This window comes from Parasteatoda tepidariorum, chromosome 1, assembly GCF_982258835.1.
Source record: "Parasteatoda tepidariorum strain Cologne lab strain chromosome 1, Ptep-v5.0, whole genome shotgun sequence".
Taxonomy (NCBI): domain Eukaryota; kingdom Metazoa; phylum Arthropoda; class Arachnida; order Araneae; family Theridiidae; genus Parasteatoda; species Parasteatoda tepidariorum.
In genome coordinates this window covers 86,262,199-86,283,031 of record NC_141755.1, presented here as the reverse complement: position 1 = coordinate 86,283,031, position 20,833 = coordinate 86,262,199, and the positions used below count along the sequence as shown (strand labels likewise).

Here is a 20,833-nt window from a genome sequence, read left to right as displayed (position 1 = left end):
ATGTACTTCTACTTCCACTTTTATTATTATTCTTGTGTTGTGGTTGTGACACTTTCACTTTTGTACGCGATATATTTTAATTTTTAAACTATTCCCTAAATTTTACATCCTCCGTCTGGATCTCTTTTATTCTTAATGTTTGTTACTTTTAAATTTTGGCTATTATTATTCTTGCATTAAAGATCCTCATCTGTATATTTAGGTAAGTCTTAAAATCATAAATGAAATAAAATACGCCATCATATACTTAAGCTGAAATTATGAAGTTTTATTTATTACAGTTTCATTTATTTGTGTTGCATTAATTTTTCATAAAATGCATATGTATCCTAACTATAAGAGTAAGGTTTTAATAATCATAAGAAAAAATGCGAGATTCCATAAATTATCGTAGCATCTCTTAATAATTTCTAAAAATTTTGACTCTATCTTGCTCATATTTTAATGTGTAAAAATATCGTAATTGCAAACTTTGTTTCGTTTTAATCGTAATATTTGTTGAAGTAAGTATATTGCTTTGACAAAACTGTGGGTAAAATAATTTTACTTATTCAAAATCAAGGTTTTGAATAAACTTACTAAGTGTATATTTATTGATAAAGCATCGTGGTGATATTCTAAAAATTTTGTTTCTTGTTTTTTTACTATTAAATGTAGTGGGGGAACATTAAAATATATGTTTGTAAATTTTTTTTCATTAGCTACCAAATATGTTTTTTTATATATATACTTTTTTATGTAGTGCTGGTTGCTAACTAGTGTATATATTTCATTTGCTATTGAGAACAAATCTTACAGCTATTGTCTACAGCCAATTTAAACATTCAACTTTATTGTATCATTTGCTAAAAATTCTATTTTACCAATTCTTTTCAAATCTTATAGAGTAAGTACAAAAGTGAAATACAAACAAATGAATATTATAAAATTATGCAAGGTGAATAGTTAAATTTTATAAGATTAAAAATGTAAAGGATTCGTTCAAGGGAAAAGTATTTAAAACACAGTTCTAAACAGTACTCATAAATTACTAAAATAGCAACTGAAATACGAGTAGCGAGACACCCTGGTCTGATAGTAAGTTGTACAAAAAGTACTAACAAATAAGTTAAAGGAAGTAAAAGTGCTTAACTAGTGAAAGAATAAATCCTGAAAAATACTATCTAAGACAAAGAGAAAGAATTTAGTTATCAGTGGTCCCTAGAAAGCATTTAGAAATAATAGGCAAAGTTTTAGGCAAAGTTATTTAAAAATTAGTTCAATATATATCCAACTTAGCTGTAGCTCATAATAATAGAATCCTTAATAATTGTATTGATGAAACGATAAAGAAAGCAGCTTTCAGTTTCTAAGCAAATATTTACGTATCAAGTCCCGCTCCTAGTTCTAATCATAAGGAAGTATTTTACTAAATGAAACTGGAAACACAATGATGCCAAATAATGGTATCTCCTTCGTATCCAAAAAGCATTTAATATTTATCCTGGGATCTCATTTGAGTTCAAGAAAAAAATTTAATGATCAAATTTAGGTCTGAATTATAATGAGATAAAAGAAAGGCATATCACTTTCAGTCTTGATCATTCTCACTTGATTTTGTGTGATAAAATTTGAAAAGTGCACCTATTCAAATTTAGAACAGGAGAATGTTCTTGGACTATCACCAATGGAGAATAGTCATATTGACTTCAAGGAGAAGGTATTTTGTTATGGTTACTTACAGAGATAAAGTATTTCATAGACTGATTACAAAAATAGAAAATAAAAAATATTAAATCAAATGTTCAGTACCAACTGAAATAAAAGAAGTTAGCAACTATAAACATTATGACCATGTTATCTGGTATAGTAGTAAGAACAGTCAAAACCTCTGTAGTCCTAACATTAATAAATTATTAAGATTAAGAATATTAGTAAATACTTTAAGTACTCTTTATTATATATTATTCCTACCATTTGCAAAATTGTTTGCATTATAAAAATTAAAAATTTTCATTTGTAGTTAAAATAAATAACTAAATACAGTTTTAAATTTCATATGTGTCGCGTGTCACAATACATTGCCTGTCCGTCATGTGAGTAAATGTTTTTTGGCAAAGCTATTTTAAGGTTTGATTTTATTACTTCATGTTTTAAAATTAAGTCTTTTTTTATTTAACTAAAAATTCTGAACTCATAATTATGCACCAGTTCAGAGCAGTTGGTCATATTGCTCCTTAACTCTAAATTTATATCACTTTTTTGTCATTTCTCTTTCACCATAATTTTCTTTTATTAATAAATTTTTTTTTCTGCTAAAGCAAATATTTTGCATTATTTTTATTTGGAGGGAAAATAAGTAAAACTGCAAAATTTGGTAAGATATGTTGATATTTGGTATCCAAAATTAAGCTAAAAGGTCTCCTGGTATCGTTTCTGTGATGCAGTAGAGCGCCGATTATCCGAACTGGTCAGGACCGAATGTGGTTTAGATAGTTGGAAAGTTGTTTAAAATCTAGTTTAAATGATATCTAAAATAACTCTGGCGTGTTTAAAAGAAGAAAAAAATTTAATTTTTAAATATTTTTATTTATTATTTTTAAGCCTTTTTTTTTTTCATTTTGAATTATTTTTATCATATTTCAGCTTTTCATAATTTTTTTTATCAATTACTGATTTTACCACATTTTTCTTTATTTTCCATTGCAAAAGAAATAAAGCAAAGACTTTCGTTTCAAGGAAGATGATCTTTTTTGAGCAGCCATATCCCTTATTCTTTTTAAATGAATCAACTGAACTGGATCAACATCATTTTGATGTTTTAGCCAATTCATTGCAATATCTAATGAACTGCATGCTTCTATATGAGAAGGTCCACTATCTTGAATTTGATCACCTACGTCTTCGTTTGTGGAGTTCCGATTTTCATTCAAAATTTCAGCAACAATTTCATCATCATTTAAAATTTGAAATCCCGGGTCGTTTTCAGTGCCTCGACACCAGTCTTCTATTTCTTCTGCTGTATAACCTGGCATCTTTTCATCGAAAGATCTACTAGTTCCGAAACTTCAGTTTTGTTTATTTTGTCATTAAGAATTTTATTCCAAGATTTAAGATTCCAAGCACTGTAATCACTAATCATTAACCATAAGGGACAAGTACCATCCCCCAATTGTAGAACTTCAGCACGCATCTATTCAGAAGTTCCTTCTTCATTTCAACCATTGTAGACTGTCAAGTTGAAGTTTGCATTCTTGGAAGATAATTTTCAGCTGAAGAGAGATAAAGGGGTACGTAGGTTTAACTGCATAAAAATACATGTATGTATTGGCTACTATAAGAAAATTGCTAAAAAGGGTTGTAAATTAACTATGGTCTTCAGATGTAGTGGATATTATTTATTCTTCTAAATTTAGCAAAATTATCAATAAGTTAAAATTATTCTAAACTTTTAAAAAAAAAGTGATTTCGGACATGGTTCGGATAATCGGCGCTCTACTGTACATGGAATTGGCCAGTCTTAGTGCTTTAGTTTGCTGCCAAAAGACAAGTATTATAAGGTCAGCTGTGATTGCCAAATGCACTTGAATCCTTCATCCAACCACTGAAGTCGCCAGAATTTAAAGACTTAGCAAGATAAGTGATTATCCTAGAAAATAAATAAAACTAAAAAAATTCTGATAAATCTTAATTTTTTTCCTTCAAAAATGCTCTTATAATCTTTATTTACTCAGCTCTTAAATTATTACAAATGTATATTTTGTCAGGATGCCCTCACTGTTCTTAATTTGATGATATTTGACTTGATTTATATATATCACTTGATTTATATATATTTGACTTGATTTGATTTATATCACTTTTTTGGTTGATTCCCTTTTAGTTATTAACTTATTGAGCTTAATTTTTTAGGAAATATCTGAATTATGTTGCTGTCAACCTAGTATGTTAAACAATAACTTTCCTTAATTTGTTAATGTGAAGACAGACTTGACTGGTCTGATTTATACCAGTTATTTTATTTGTTTGACCCCTTTGTCATTCAATAAGTTTCTTTTAATTGAAATTTTGACTATTGCATAATTTTTAAAGTGATAGGTGGTTTATCTTCTATTCTATTTTGGCACCAAATGATAATTTTCCTGCAACTCCGAATTTCATTTTGCAATTTTTGGGATTTCTCTAAAAGAAATGCACCTGAAGCTGAAATTGAATAATAATCATCTACTTACAATTTAATATTAACCAACTACCTTTTTAAAATTTCATTTTCTTTAGATATTGTAATTTAACCTGTTTTCTATCACTTAAAAATTTTTCTCATTTCTTTTTAACAGAATTTCAAAAAAATAAATGAATAAATAATAATTAGCTCTGCTTATACCAACTATGCTCTTTCTGAGATTTAGTTTGATTACCCTTCTAATTCAACCTGCTTAATAACTTATTATTACTTAGTATTACTGTGCTAATTTCATATCTCGGTATTGCTAATTTGAATTCATTGATATTTTTTTTTAAATAGCTGGGTTTATTTTTAGTTGCGTCTGATTTATATTCTGTGCTGCATTAACATAGCTGAGTCCAGGTCTAATTGTATTGTTAAATTTTCTCTGATGGTCGAAAGATTTTCTATTGTTTGATTTGCTATGGATTTTTTCTAATATATTTTCATATTTAGGACATTTACTGTAGCAGCATTTGGGCGGCTCTCCTATAGTTTTTGTGTAGTCAGCAGTTCTATGGTCACATTTCACACATCTAGGTGGGTGATTACATAGTTTCTGTCCATGGAAGTAGTCTTGTAACCTATGGCATTGGGTTGGTCGGTTTGATTTTTTAAATTTCCTCGATTTTAACAGACATTCTGAATAAATATTTAAGTTCATAAATGTTCTTACAGCTGGGATTGTTTTTGTCAATTTTACTACATACGTTAAAAGTGGGATTTTATTACCATTATTGCGTCTACACATTTGTATGACGTTTGTGACGGCTTGATTATGATATTAGAATTTATCCTATTGTGTACGCTTGGTGACGAAATTTCAGGACTTTTTGGGATTCTTGCATAGCTCCGTAAATATTTGTTCTATCACGTTGAAACTCTTAAGTTTCCAGAACAACCATTTTTTTGCCAAGAATGTCGCCAAACCGAATCTTTCATAAGAAATACATTAGATGTTATTTTCTGTCTAAATTACATTAAAATTAAACTACTTTTTTGTAAATTTTCCAATTAATCTGCTTATTTAGGGTCTGTCTGAGATATTTAGTCTCATAACAAAAAAATAATCACCAAATTATACTCATATTTACATATTTGTGACAGTATACTTCGGTGTAACCAAAAAACAAGGATGTCATCAAATGTAAATTATCTTTTCCTTTCAAATTTGAAAATATACCATCAGCAGTCGTCGGTAGAATTTACAAGTTCATATGTTAATCTTAAAAAATTATGCTGCCAGAAGAATTTGTATAGTACATGATTTGAAACTTTCTGGTGAATGCTTACTGCGTTGACTATAAGGATAATGTTCACGTTTTGATAAACTTATTGAAAAGTCTGAAATACTTGCAATTGCAAATCCCATCTTTTTTTTTTATTTAACTTACGTTAAATGTTAATAGGATGAACTCAATCTGTTGGTTCGGGAATTCCCACATCCATCATTTTATCAACAACAGCTTTAACCAAGATCACCTGAAAATACATCCTAATAATCACCAAGTCCATATCAGTTATTTTGTCTACATTTTTGATCTGTAATCTGTTGATGATATCTAATTTTCCGCATGCATTTAATCCTAACAGCGCACCTGAGTCTTGATTTACAATGTAGAATTCAAGAAAGAAAAAAAGCATTCATTTTCAAAATGTCTTAATATGTTGGCATGTTTTGTGGGCAGAGCCGGATTATACCTTTCCTAGGCATAGCCAATTTTCGTAGGCCCTAGGCAATTAAAGATAAACTTCTGAATACTTTTCCTAACGTTCACATTGCATTAAGAATATATTTGTCGATTCTTGGATAAAATGCAGAAGGGGAAAGATTAAAATTGATAAAAAATTATTTGCTTTCAACAATGAATCAAGATCGTTTGGCATCGCTCGCACTTATGTCTATTGAATACGACATTTTGCGTAGTTTGGAATTCGACAGCATAATACAAGATTTCGTTGAATCCAAAAATTGCAAAAAAGTAATATATTAGATCATAAGATTCTGCAAAATAATTTATTACCGAAAAATATTATATTTTTATTTGTATCTTCATAATTTTGTGCAAAATACACTTGTTGTTTTTAAAACTAAATTATTTTTGTCAACAATTTTTTTTTCTCCCAAGTTTTTCGTAGGCCCTAGGCACGTGCCTAGTGTGCCTATAGGTTAATCCGGCCCTGTTTCTGGGTAAAGAATAGGGTGCCCCATGAATTGAGCACTGTATCTTGGAGTTATTACCAGTATTCTCCCTAAGCGCTTTTAGAAAAGAGGCCTGTCTCCGCCTGATCTTTGATCCTCATAAATGCGCCCTACTTGCTCTTTTTTACATCCTCTAAGAGCCTTTTATTTTATTCTTTTATTGAAAAGGTTATTTTTTATCCACTGAAAAGTCTTATTCAAATTTATTTAGATATTGATAATTATTTAACTTTAATTCGAAAATTTTTAATTTTATTCCTTTATTTTAGTAAGATTTTTTTTTATGCTATAAATGTGGTTAAAATGCATATGATATTCACATCTTTTACTTATGAGTTTTTAGTGATTTTAAATTTGACCATTATTTTCTTAAATTCCGTTCATTTGAAGAAAAAAAAGCACCTTTGAGTGTTTATTTTCTCATACTTTTGTGTTTAAAAAAATCTGTTTTCATCAATTTGTTGAAAGTTGTTCATCAATTTTTTTTATTTTTATACTTTGCATTTTTTGAAGAAAATGTATATACAGAGATAATCTTTTAGCTTGCCTTACTTTATTTTTCAAAAGCTTCAAATTTTTCTGTTATTGTGTTAATGATTGAGAATTACTTTGGTAAATATGCACACAAAATAGTATTAGAGGGTAATTTAAAAATTAGGATCAAATTCGGTTACATAACATTACACAGTTTGATAAATTTTTACGGTGGTGAATGTCCTTTCAAAACTCAAAGTGCCCTTTTCTGTGAGGAAACACACATCCTGCCCTTTTTTTATTCCTTGGGAGAACTCTGCTTTCACTGTATATGAAATCTTCCATTTCCCTATTATCTCGACCTCAATCACTTTACTATTAGGAAATCTAACTTTTAAGTCATTTTCCCTGCTTACGGTAGGAATATAAAAATTCGCCGAAATAAAAAGAGTAACCTATTGTAGACTTTTACCGTTTTGTGCTCGCCTGTTTAATAATTACGGTAGTTCAGTAATGTAAATCATGTTTGAAGTTAATTATGTGACAATGAAGATACGATTTAACTAGCTAAAATGCTAAAACGATATTGCGTTTTCAATGTTATAATTTTCCCCCTTTTTCTTCTGTCTTGTTATTTATTCCAAGATTTGACTGTATTATTATGTGTATAAAATTTTCTTGCATTCCTTTTTTTTTTTACTTTTAATTACCTAATTTTCCTCTGCACTACAATTTTTCTTAATGTATCCATAATATTCTTACTTTATTCGGATGGGAAATCATTTACTTAAATATATATATTTCCTTTCAGAAATATGGCCACTGCTTTATCTGATGAAGAGTTTCAGCGCATGCAAATGCAATTATTGGAACTTAGAACTAAAAATTACAATCTTGGAGAAAAGAATGTGAAAGTACAATCTGAACTGTTGCAAAACAACCAAAAATTGGAAGAGCTAAGAAAAGAACTTGTTAAATGTCAGAGAATAATATCCCGAGGTAAAAATTATAAAGAAGTTGAACAGTTTTTACAGGAAAATGAAGCTCTTCAACTTAAATTACAAATGCAAGAGGACGAATTTCGATTACAGAATGAAACTTTGATGCAAGAAGTTTCAAGCTTAGTCAACTCTAACGAGATGTTAACTAAGGAATTAGAATTAATGAAAGCTGGGCATTTATCAACATCTGAGCAGTATAAACAAGATGACGTTATTAAGCTTCAGGCTGAAAATGCAGCGCTTAAGAAACTGCTTTCTGATTATCAGAATGAAGGTAGTACAATAGGTGAAAGTGAATTTGATTCAACCAAAAAGATAGAATTAGAACTTAAATCAAACACTGCTTTGGAAGAAAATAAACTACTTCAGGCAAATATGAGAAAGATGGAAAATGATTTCAAAGAACAGCTTTTAAAAATGCAAACTGAAAATGAGAAAAGCTCAGAAAAGCTAAAACGAAAGCAAGAAAGCTTCTCAAAATTGCAAGATGAAAAAGAAAAATTATACAACGAGAATAAAAATGCTCTTGAAAGTCTGCAAACCACCAAAGATATGGAAGTTCAGCAATTGAAGGATCAAATTCGAAATATGCAATCCGAATTCAAACAAGCTTTGCTGTTTAATGAACAGTTAACTAGTGGGGAAGTTAATAAAGATAGTGATGCAGTGGTGGAATTAAGTGGAGATACAGCTACTTTTGACTGCTCCATAAGTGAGACAAAACTATCACTGTTGAACATCCAAAGTAAAATTCAGACATTGAATAAGCAACTATCAGAATCTGAAGAAGCTAGAAAGGATCTTGAAAAATCAAATGAAGATTTAATCGCTAAGCTACAAGATATAGAAAAAGCCAAGAGAGAAATCGAGGATTCTTTTCTCGAGAAATCCAAATTGGCTGAAAATCGCAAGCAGTTAATGGACACCATGAAAAACCATCTTCTAGAAACAACTAATAAACATGCTAGTGAAATCGAAAACCTGACAAGGCAGTTGGCAGACGAACAAGATAAACTGCAAAAGCTCTTTGATAAAGAAAAGGAAACTGAAACAAAACTCATCGAGTCTAGAAATGATGTGCAGATGTTGAAAGAGGAATTGGAAAGACTTCGCACAGATTGCAAAGGTTCAGACACTAAAGTAAAGGACTTGGAAGATGAATTGCAGAAAAAAACAGTCGAGTTTGAAATCATAATAGACGATAAAGAAAAAGAACACGCCAATGCTATGGATAACTTAAAAGAGGAAATGGAGAGTGTCGTCAAAGATTTAACGATTCAGTTGGAAGTTGCTAAAGCTGAGAGAATGGAATTCGAAGAGAAAATTAAAGTTTTGCAACAAGAAGCAAAAGATTCTGTCGATGAACGAAAAATTCAGGAAAAGAAGGGAGTTGCCATGGTTAAAGACCTGAAACGTCAACTACAAGTTGAAAGGAACCGCGCAGAAAAATTGCAGGAACGTCTTCAGGAAGTTCTAAATGACCAAAACCGCCCCGTCGATGACATATTGCAGTCTGCCGGTAATTTTGAAAAAGGTAAAGGGGATGCAAGTAGCATCAGTTCCTGGAGCTATGTATCTGGAGGAACAGCTGAAAGAGAAAATAAAGATGTTACTCTGCAAAGTGACACTTCTTCGGGAGGGCATGACTCCCCTAACCGCCTGTCACCCTCCATATTGGAAACTGAAACTAACAGCCTGATTGCTAAAGTTGCAGAACTTCAGCAAAACAATTCAACTCTGGGGGAGAAAGTTAGCCATTTAGAATTGAGTAATGAAGCTCTCGTGGATGATGTGTTAAAGAAAACTGCCCTGATACAGTTCTATTGTATGGAGGGTCGTTCAGAGCATCATGCGTCTGGCTCCTCCCAGGATAAATTGACAATTAAACGCATTGTAGATTTTATCAAAGATAGAGGTGATGAAAATTTAAAAGAAATAAATAGGCGAATGCAGAGATTGCTAGAAGAAACTCTTACAAAAAACATGCATTTACAAAATGACATTGAAGTCCTGTCCAATGAAGTGTCTCGTTTATCTAAGCTTGCTAGCATGCCTGTTGAAAATGGGCTGCAAAGTGCTGTTTATGTCAATGAGGCTTAAAAAAGTAACGTAATTCATTTTAGTAATCTAGTCACTTTTAATTCAACTTATAAAAAGATATCTACTATGGTTACATATTTTATCATATAGTATGCAAAAGCTTATTCTTAATCAAAACAAAATTCTTTTGTTTCCTCGGAAAAATATATGATGCATAGGCCTCTGGAGGTTAATGTGCGTCAATATGTTATGTCTATGGAACCTGTATTTGTGTTAGAACATTTTGAAAGATTAAGCCTTTCGATTAGGTGCCAATTTTATACATCCAAAATTTAAATAGAAATGCTCAGTAGATACAAGGACCCTAAAGTATCACGTATAGAATGTATCACGTAATATGTAAAGTATCACGTATATAATCCCCAAAGTTCCAAAAAAAAAAAAATTGTAATTACGAATTTTTGTAATAAATATTCTTTCATATATATTTTGGAAGAGCAAAAAGAATTTCGTATAGTGCTTAAAACTGGTTCTTTAAATCTAAATAACAGTTTTGGAAGTATTTGATGTTAATAATCGCTTTTATTTAATCATCAGACTATCGAATGGCCAGGCTCTTGAACAGTGTTATTTGAACGGTTATTTCTTAACAAAAAAGTATACTTAAGAATAAACTCTTTTACTTATTATAAATGGCTCCATTTTTGAAAGCTGGTCTTTCAAAATGTATTAACAGTTTCGATACATAAACTTAACCAGGTTTTCTGATATTGTTTTCATAGAATTGCTAGCCTGCTGGTTCCTTGAGTAAAATTATGCTTAAAATAGACGCCAAACGTTACATGGAATTGTAAGCTGAGCCATACTCATGTGACCGAATCTTAAAAGCTTAACTGTGAACTTATTTTAATAACTTTTCCTCTCCTATTACATGGATTTTGACTTTTTAAGTGGCATAAGGGAAACTTATCAATCGAGTCCCTTCCATATGGAATTACAGTTAAAGCGCTGATTGTACCACCAATCACAGCACAATTTATCATGATTAAAGAAAAAAATTAAGCAAATTTTAAAATATTTGTGTATGTTAATTATTTTGTAAAAGCAGGTATATTATAAACAAGCATTCAGGTGTATTTAAATTTTGTCAATTATAAATTTCAGAAAAAAATTCGTGTGAAAACAAAGTGTAAAGGAAAGATACAACTTTTCTTTTCAAAATTTCGTTAAAACTTAGTTCTTTTTAGTTTTAAGTAACCTTTCTTTGTTAAGATTAAAACAAGATTTGGTTGTGTATATATATAAATTTATCTTACTATACTTGAGTGCGTGAAAAGTGTTAAAAAAAAATTTTTTTTTGTTCTTTTCTTTACTGTCTTTTTTGGGTTTTAAAAGTTCTTGCTATCATAACTATAAAACCTATACTATATTTCATATCGCTGGTACCATGCCAAAAAATAAAGAAAACTGATTTTTTGGCGAATGGCGTGATGCCAACCATGCATAAAAAGAGTCCACATTTTAAACTGGTTGTAACGCCCATTAAAAGTCTTAATTTTCTGATATTTATTTATTTGTTAGCTTTTATTGAAAAAAAAAAAACAAATGCATTCCTTGTTTGTAAAGTTATAAGTTTATTCTTTTTACATTTTTTCTCTGCTATTTCTTTTTTATGTTGAGCTTATTATTGTTATCAAAAAAGAGCTAAGAGGAATAATATTAAAAAGCGTGATATTTTTATTTGATTATACTTATAAAACTAGTGATTCTTTATTGGTAATTAATTGTTGTTTACCTATGAAATCTTTCTATGTTAATAAAAAAAAGAATTATTTAGACCTTGAGACTAAGCAAATTATTTTATTCAAATGAAAAAAAAAGGCAACTTTCATTTTATTTTTTTACTTTTATCATTAACAGGGTGCGTAGTCAAATTATTGAACAAAAAATAAGCACTTTTCAAGCACTCAAAAAATATTTTTAAGCCCTTTAAAAAAATATCATAATTAGGCAGGGTTGGAAAATTTTTGACAATTGACGGTTTTATCTTGTTTTCACCGTCATGTCAAAAAACCTTTTGGCATTGTTTTTTGACAATTGTCAAAAATCATGAAATTTTGAATCATGTAAAACGACTGGCGTTTTTATACGCTACAGACTGGCAATACGCCGAAATAGATTGGGGTTGAATTAATTGTGAAAACGTTGAATAGTAACAATGTGAACTGTGTCTTTTGCATAATTCGAAGGGAAAATCAATCTCATTTTGAAAAAGGGTAAATTAAGTACTATTATAAAAATACCCAATGAAAAAAGCACCTTTAAGGGCTTTTAAGAAACGAAAATAAGCACTTTTTGAAAACGCTACGCACCCTGATTAATTATCACAGTGCTTTAATATTTAAACATTATTTTGAAAGTTTAGAAGTACAAGCTTTTTTTTATGAGCTTTATTACATTAGTGACTAAAAAGAATCTGGTACTTGCACTTCAAGAAGATCACAATACCCAGACATGTGATCTAGGACGTCGGCGCCAGCTGATTGTTTGTAAGCAAAATGGCGTATTAAAGTTGAGTTCAGTTTCTCTACATAAGTTAGGATGTTAATTAACTTGAAGATAAATAAATATAACGCCATTATCGCTCATCGAATTTGTTGAGATATAATTCTCTTTCGTCTACATCTTTTACTTATTATTTGTTTATGCATTTTATTGCAAACGTGATATCTTTTTGTTTTGTGTGTCTGGCAACCTCGATGCATGATTTGTTTATGTTCTACGTGGCTTCATACCTGTCTTTGTGTTAAGTAAGAAATATGTAGTGAAAAAATTGAAATCCTTGTGAAAGAATCTTTGTGTAAGAAAATAGAATCACAGAGAATTGATACTTGACGGGCTGGCTTATTTGGAATAGTATAGAAAGAACAGTTTCTAACGTAAACAAATACCAATCAGGATCGAGATACCCACCCTCCGTCACTTGCAGGTGTCGTTTTTTATCACGCTATTGGAAGATGGTATATCAAATCGTTTTCTTTTCTGAAAATGATTCATTTGTTTGTTTACTTCGATCGTCTAGCACGAGAAATTAAATTTTAAATTTAGTAGATATCTATAAGCACATTTGTGAAAAGACTTCTGGATTTAATTATTATAGTTATGTACCTCGTGAAACTACCGGGTTACTGTTTATTTTTACGCCGAAAAGTTTGAAAGAGCGCTTCAACTAATATTAATATATTTATAGCGTTTACAATATGACGCGTTTCTTTATTTTAACTTTAGCTTAATCCGTTTAATCTTGGCAGAAAACGAATTCGGACAACTCTACTAGCATACTATGATGCAATCCAAAAATAACAAACTGCGATATTTTAAACGGATACAGCCCAAATAGGGGATAACACTAAAAACATGGCGATATTACATCAATGTTGTGATATTAATTTTCCTAAATTTATTTACACCTTTTAGAATTTATAAAATAAAGAAGACACTTATGAATGGTAAAATTACCCTTAAATTTAAAATAAAACTTATTAGAATATCAAGCCTGTTCACATATCCAGTCGTAAGCGTAACATAAGCGGAGGTACACCGGAAGTTTTCTATATTTCTTCCGTTTCCAGGAAATTTGTTATTGTTTACGTTCAGTCACCCATGCATAGGTAAAGAATTCTACCGTCTGCACTCCATTTTAATTCTTAATAAAAATTTTGAGCAATTGACCCACAGCCTGTTTGAAAATATTAATGAATTAAGAACAAAAATTCTTGATTTGTAGCAATCATGTCTTATTTTATTTGTTATATACTCACGAAGAATCTATTAAATTTTTATAGGTATAATAGATTTTTTATGCATCCATTCCTTTTATTTCTCATCTGCAATACTAAGTTTTTGAATTATTTGTGTAAATATGTAAATATTCATTTTTTGAAAAGTTTCTTTGTCTAAGAAATTCTTTATTCCTAATTATTGGTTTGGGTAAATTATTTTATTATTGTTTAATATCGATTTTGAATAAATATATCAAGAAGTCTTTATTATTATAGTTACTATGTTATTAGTTATTACCAGTTTATTTTCTTTGTATTTATGTGAAACTGTCGATATTTTATTAAATCATTACCTTTTTTTTTAAAAAAAATATTTTGCTGTTGTCTCATATTTTAAATAGAGTCAAAATAATTTGTTTTAACAATAGCAAGAAGAAGAAAAAAAACTTTGAGTGAATTTATTTTCAATAAATTGCTAAAATGTTTGTATTTGTTGTAAAAATTGATGATATATATCCCTTATCTGTTTTAATAAATATTGAAGCTTTGTATGTTTTTGAAAAATCTGTTTATTTTATATCAGGGGTATTCTTTTTTACATAATTTATTGCTGAGTGCATCTAGAAATTAACTCCAATTTATGGTTGAAAGGCATTCTTACGCAACTTTATTTTAAAGGCAAATTTAATACTTGTAGAATTTGAAATTGCATTTACGGGCATCGTATCATTGGTGATGTGGAGGGTATCAGTATTGCCAGATTGGGCTACAAGTAGCGGATTGGGCTACTTTAAAAAGTCCCCGCTACTCAAAATCGAATTTGGGCCACCCGCTGCTTTTTGGGCTACTCATTATTTTTTAAACGCTACAATTTTTATTTACTTTCTTACAGAATTTTATGCTACTGTTCTTACAGAAATAAATTTTTTTTTTTAAATTTTTCCTTTCCTATTATAAAATGATTCTAAAAAGTCTGTAGTTTGTTCATATTTTTTAAAAAGGATTTTTTTTTTCTTCCTGAAAACGCATCAGCTTTAGTTTTGCTGCGCCGAGTTTAGAATCTCTCCATATCTATGCTTCAAATCAGACTCGTGAAATCGTTTATCTTCTGGAAAAATCACGTGACCTTTAATCTGAGAAATATTGAATTTGTCGAAATTTTTAACGCAATGAAATTTAACTTTTTTTTCTTTTAATTTAGTAGAAATATATTATATAACGTAGTTTTTTTGGGCTACAAAATGTTCGAATCCTTTACTCCTGGAACTCCCATTCGCTACTTTTTTATCTTAAGTTCTGGCAACACTGGAGGGTATATGTCTCTCAATAGCTTAGAACGAAAAATTCAAAATGTCGGAGTATAAATAGAACAAGCACGATAACCACGTGAACAATATTAGATCAGAAAAACTTTTTAGCTGGTACTTTTTTTTGTTTTTTACCACAATAAAGGACTCACGACTTGCTCTTCCTCCATCTTTTTTATTTCACTTATTACACATGACTCTTCCCTTCAAGAACACCGCGTATCTTTTAAAAAATTTTATTAGCCCTGGTACGTTCACGGATAACTGAATTGATCTTAATTATTGGCTATATATAAATTTTTCATTTTTTTACGAGATAATTTTTTTTCTTTCATGGCTACGAGGCTCTGCCCTCTGCTCGCCAACCTCAATAAAATTATTGTAACTTTATGTTAGAACATTTTGTTAACATGTTAATCAGTGGCGTAGTTTTTGGGAGGGTTTAGGGGACAAAAACTCCTCCGAATTATACATTTCTTGATTATGAGCGATGTAGATGTAAAAAAGATTTCATTATTCATTTTTTTAAAATTTAAACATTTAGAATACAAGACGATAGAAAGCGTTTACTTTTCTGTAGTCTATAAAATCAGCTAGTATTATGAGCTTGCATGTGTGAAATGAAATATACGATAGGGATTTTTAATTTGGGCACGATAGTTTTTCATAATTTAAGTTATTTTTATTTATAAGATTTATAACATACAAGTGTTTTATGATATGATAATTTGTTTTAATACTTATTTTAACAAAAAAATGGAATATTTGCATTGTTAGCGTTAAACTGTGTCAACGAAACTTAACCCTAATTTAGAATAAAACTTCCCCGTGAATTTAACTGCTATAAATATGAAATATTTATTATAATTTAAAATATAAATAATTTTATTTTGTTTGTATAATATTAAAAAAAGTGGGTGACGTGATAATTTGGCAAATCGTCTTTAGAATTTTAAATATGTAATTAATTATACGATTATCATAAATCCAATTTTAAATGTTGTAAAAACATAATTTGTTGATAAATTCTCCATCAGTGTTCTCGATTTAAATATTAATGAAAGAGTTTTTTATAGCAAGAAAGCTTTGCAATATTTGATTTTTAATAACTTTCAAAAAATTTTCTGTCTCAGAATTGATTCTGAAACTTTTTAAAATATTAGTCCATCTAACTTCTTTTTTTTTTTTTAAATATTAAGCTATGTTAAGACAAAAGTTTTTTGGATTATCTTTATTTTTAACGTAGACAGTTTTATAAATTTTTATTTTTCTATAGCATATTTGAAAATTTTATAAAGGATATAACATTTGTTTTGTGCTTTTCCAATCAATTTTTAGCATTTTGATAGTTTAACGAAGAATATAACTAGACTTATTGTGTAAAAAGTGCTAGCCTGAAATGAATTTTTTATTGTTACAATAGGCAAGTTTCTTACGTTAAATAACTGTTTGCAATAAATATCGAACATGGAAATGTCACGATTATTATTTATAACTGTAGTTATTGAATACTTTAATATTGCGATAATTATTGAATACGATATTATAGTGAGTCTTGATGAATTTTTATTAGGCTAATGAAAATACCAGCAAATATAGAAATAATATAAATTAAAGTGGATAAATATCGTGATATATTGATAAACTTATAATATTTTTAACAATAAATCGCTATGTTAAAATTTAGATATTATCGGTTATTGGAACCAATGTTCATGTTGACAAAGCGGAAAAGCAATCGCCAACAACACTCCTATAAATAGCAAGTGCGCGAAAGTCTTATTACGAATTTTTACCCTCTGCCTATGCTCAGCTTAATACAGTAAACTATTGTTATTGTATTAATACTGTTTACAATATGACTTACTATCTACCATTTAATTTATAAATCCATTTAACTATAGCTTGATAACACAAAAAATGCAAATAACAATCAAAACTTGGCATTTCTTACTATAATGACGTAATACCAATATCCTTTAAATCTTTTTTTTTGGCTGACGACCTTTTATAATGTATACAATATAGTAGAATCTTATGAATGGTAAAATTAAATGTAAATTCAAATACAATGCAAGAGTTATTTCCAACGATATCAAAATTCAGTTGAAATATAGTCTTGTTAACTTAACATAATAGGCGAATATATACAAGGACCGATCAAGCCAAATTGAGGCCCACAAAATTTTTCGGGCCCCTAAGAAAATATTTTAATATTAAATTTCTGAAGAGTAGTCCTAACAATAAAAAGAATCTATTGAGCTGCATGATTCATGAGAAACATTCTAAAAAAATTTGAAAGCAAACAATTGAAGAATATTTTTCTAAGATCTAAATATTAAAGCAAAATATAAAACAACAAAACAATATCGTATGAAAATAAAAATTGTTTGGTGACCACAAACAATTGAAATCAGTGGTTTTTGCTATAAGTCACTGATTAGCTAGATTATTTCAAAGATTGTAGCCTTCCATCTACAGCTTTCCAATTATTTGTTAAGAATAAGCTTTTAGTTCTAGTTGACACTAATCACTTATAAGAGACTTTGCGAATAGGCATTGTCGTTGCATTTGCTTAAGCCGTTGTAGTAAAAATTGCACCAATTAAAATTCAGCTGTACTTTCGAATTTGATTAGTACAATGTTTACACTAGTTTGTTTTATCACAATATAAAGAATTTTAAAGTAATATTGTGGATTTTTTACTAATTTTTGAGGCCCCCAGAAGGTGATAATCAGGCCCTGAATATATACCTTAATTCTTTAAGATTCAGTCTTAAGAATCTTGTTTTTGTTTGCACAGAGTTAGAGACGAAACCTTTCGTATTGCCTGCAAAAAAATCGAATGAGAACGACCTTCTAACCATTTGACTTAACATCTTCAGTTTACTTAACCATAATATATAAGCATAAATAACCTTAACTTAAACAGTGATGATTTTTTCCTTCCTCAGTTCAAGTTCCAAAGCGGTTTCCAAGCGTGGAATAGTTCCTACTTTGGCTATCAAGGAGAAGTATCTTTGTTTGCCAAGGCCCCTACGAATGGAAAAGTACACTTCATATGCGTTAATTTTTTTTTCTTTTCTAATTTCCAAAGCAATGACTGTAATTATTTATTTAAAATAATTAATGTATAATAATAAATAAAATAATTTCTGATACATATACTGTCGATTATCAGATTGCTATTAATTCCCACTTGTTCATTAAAACCGTAATATTAGGGGGAGCGGAAAATAATGTCGTTTCGACCCATTAAATATTCGTTAGTCTTAAAAACCACCAATTTATTTTTTTCCGATCCGGCATTGAAAGGTTGTTGCTAACTAAGGTGAATAAATTATTGATTAAAAATAAAATCTTATAACAAATATCAAATGCACCGAAACGACATTACTTTCCGTTCCTCCTAATATATTGCTGTTCATTCTGTGATCTTTTCGGATTAATAATTTTCCCCAGACAGAGAGGGATTTTCTACCTGTTCGAATAGTTTTATTGCTTGTATATGTCTAAGATCCTGTACAATAGTTTAAAAAAAATTTTTCTCAGTCATATACATAAAAGCTAAGATGACATGCGAACCTTTAGACAACGGTGTAAGATATTTGTGACAGATCGAATCCTTTAATACCACTTATAACACTAACTAAAATGACAATTCTCATTTTAAAATTGTAACCGTTTTGAGTTTAAGGCACTCCAATGGTATAAACTCGAAACAAAGATCAAGACATTAGTGTGGCTTTCTATTTCAAGTGCTTTAAAAAAACATTCAGTATTATCAACGAGTAAATATCTCAATAAATGATTAAAAAAAATTTTTAAATATATAAAACATTTCTCTATTTTTAAACTCATTTTTAAAAGATTGTATATTGATTATAAAATTTAAATATTTGCATTAACTTTTATAGAGTATAAAATACTTTGAAAAGTAAACTTTAGTTTATTATTCCAAATAAACGTTGAAATTTGTTGGTTCAAAAACAGAACTGTGATTTTTTTAAAATCATTTTTATGATAATTAAAGATATTCACATGTCTTCTCTGTAATTTTACATTTTTTTTTTTAAAAAAATATATCATCATTAAAAAAAAAGCTGTATTGTGCAAATGTTTTTTGTATGTATGTTCAAACATAATATGAATAGTTTAAGAAATAAAATCAAGCAAAACAAAAGAAAACCACTTATGTTTATTTACATACAAAAATTGTAACGTTGATGAAAGTACATTAATAGTTATGATACAATCAATTCTTTTTGCACCTAAAGTTAGGAATTTTTCAACAATATTTTAAGTAAATTAAAAGGAACTATACAAGTATTAAACACAACATTAATCCTTCAATATGAGGGATGTTTAGACATCACGAAGTAACCTTGTATATAAGACTAAGCTTAAAATTAGAAAAGGTATGATTATTTTTACAAGTTTCAACAAGTTCCACTCATGATTAAATTTTAAGCTACGCTATATATACAATTGGTCTTATTGACAATGATACAGAATATAATCAAGTTTCACATTAATCAATACAATCTTTCAATTTAGAAGCAAACTGATGGAAGTAGAGTTAACTAGGTTTACTTTTGTTTTAGTTTTCATATTTCTAAACATTAAAAATTATTTAAGGTTTAATCCTATAAGTATAGTCAAATTAAATATTTTAATACTAAATGAAGAATTAATGTAAAAGATATAGATTTCAACTAAAGCCGACTTATTATTTTCGTAGAGCTTTGCTTAAAATATTTCAATAATCTTTCAAATTATATTTTGACAGTAGTTTTCATACTGAATAACTTTTTCTGAAAACGAAATAAAGGGCCCATTCATTTCATCCTTTCCTAATATCTACAGTCAATATTTATTAAATCAAAATATTCAGCATTAGACACAATCATTTCTCCATCCATTCGATGTTTAATAAATCTTTTTTTAAATATATATTTTAACTATTGCTGTTATATTTAATGCAGAATGTTTTCCCAAGCTGAGACTTTAAGCCTGTGCGTATATTAAGAAATATACAAACATGTCAATCTATATAAATTAAAGAGCTGTTTACATATTTATATACATATCTGACATCAAAGATTTCTTTACAATAAGTTACAGTTTTGCAAACTAGCAGAAAGTTATGCACAAATTGCACAGTTAAGAAGTCATTATTTCCTGTTTAAAATGAAGATTACTATAGTTACACGCAATGCTCAAACAACTGGCAAGTTTTTACCAATCAAGGGTTGGGTGACAAGAGACGCACAGGAGCTACTTCCAAAATGAATCAAAAGATGAGCACTGAGCTTTTCCTTGCTGTTGAAATTCTTACCACATTGGGTGCAGGTGTATGGTATTTTCCCATCATGAGTTCGCATGTGGATATTCAACTTACCTTTTGTTGTGAAAGCCTTTGAACACTGGCCACAAATGTAAGGACGTTCTCCCGTATGAATGCGGATGTGAGCGGTGAGTTTGTCATTTCTTGCAAATGCTTTTCCACAATGCTTGCAAACAAATGGTCTCTCACCAGTGTGACTGCGAATGTGTACTGTCAACTTATCCTTTTGCGCATAAGCTTTACCGCAGTGTTTGCACACAAATGGTCGCTCTCCAGTATGAACTCTAACATGGTTAGTTAATTTGTCTTTCCATACAAATCCTTTACCACAGTGAGGACAATTATAAGGATATTTTCCAGTATGAGTGTAGGAATGTGAAGTCAGTTTATCATTACGGGCAAATGCCTTCCCACAAGTTTTGCAAACAAATGGACATTCTCCGGTATGAATTCTTACATGAGCTGTCAGTTTATC

General features: G+C 29.3%; 1 protein-coding gene across 2 annotated transcripts; it reads left to right on the top strand.

Annotated features, from left to right (window-relative positions):
• Positions 1 to 10: 10 nt before the first annotated feature.
• On the top strand, positions 11 to 18,104 carry LOC107444725 (GRIP1-associated protein 1). 2 transcript variants are annotated; one of them, XM_071179499.2, is made up of 3 exons: positions 11 to 202; positions 7,693 to 9,986; positions 17,966 to 18,104. In XM_071179499.2, exon 2 carries the CDS (start codon positions 7,697 to 7,699, stop codon positions 9,980 to 9,982), a length of 2,286 nt encoding a protein of 761 aa, XP_071035600.2. In that variant the 5' UTR covers positions 11 to 202; positions 7,693 to 7,696; the 3' UTR covers positions 9,983 to 9,986; positions 17,966 to 18,104. The 2 variants fall into 2 exon arrangements, with proteins under 2 accessions (XP_071035600.2, XP_015914424.3); XM_016058938.5 differs by lacking the exon at positions 17,966 to 18,104 and having other exon boundaries at positions 7,693 to 11,989.
• Positions 18,105 to 20,833: the final 2,729 nt, after the last annotated feature.

Excerpts from the sequence above, each read along its gene's own strand:
- LOC107444725 (XM_071179499.2), top strand. The coding sequence starts at position 7,697 with ATGGCCACTGCTTTATCTGATGAAGAGTTTCAGCGCATGCAAATGCAA.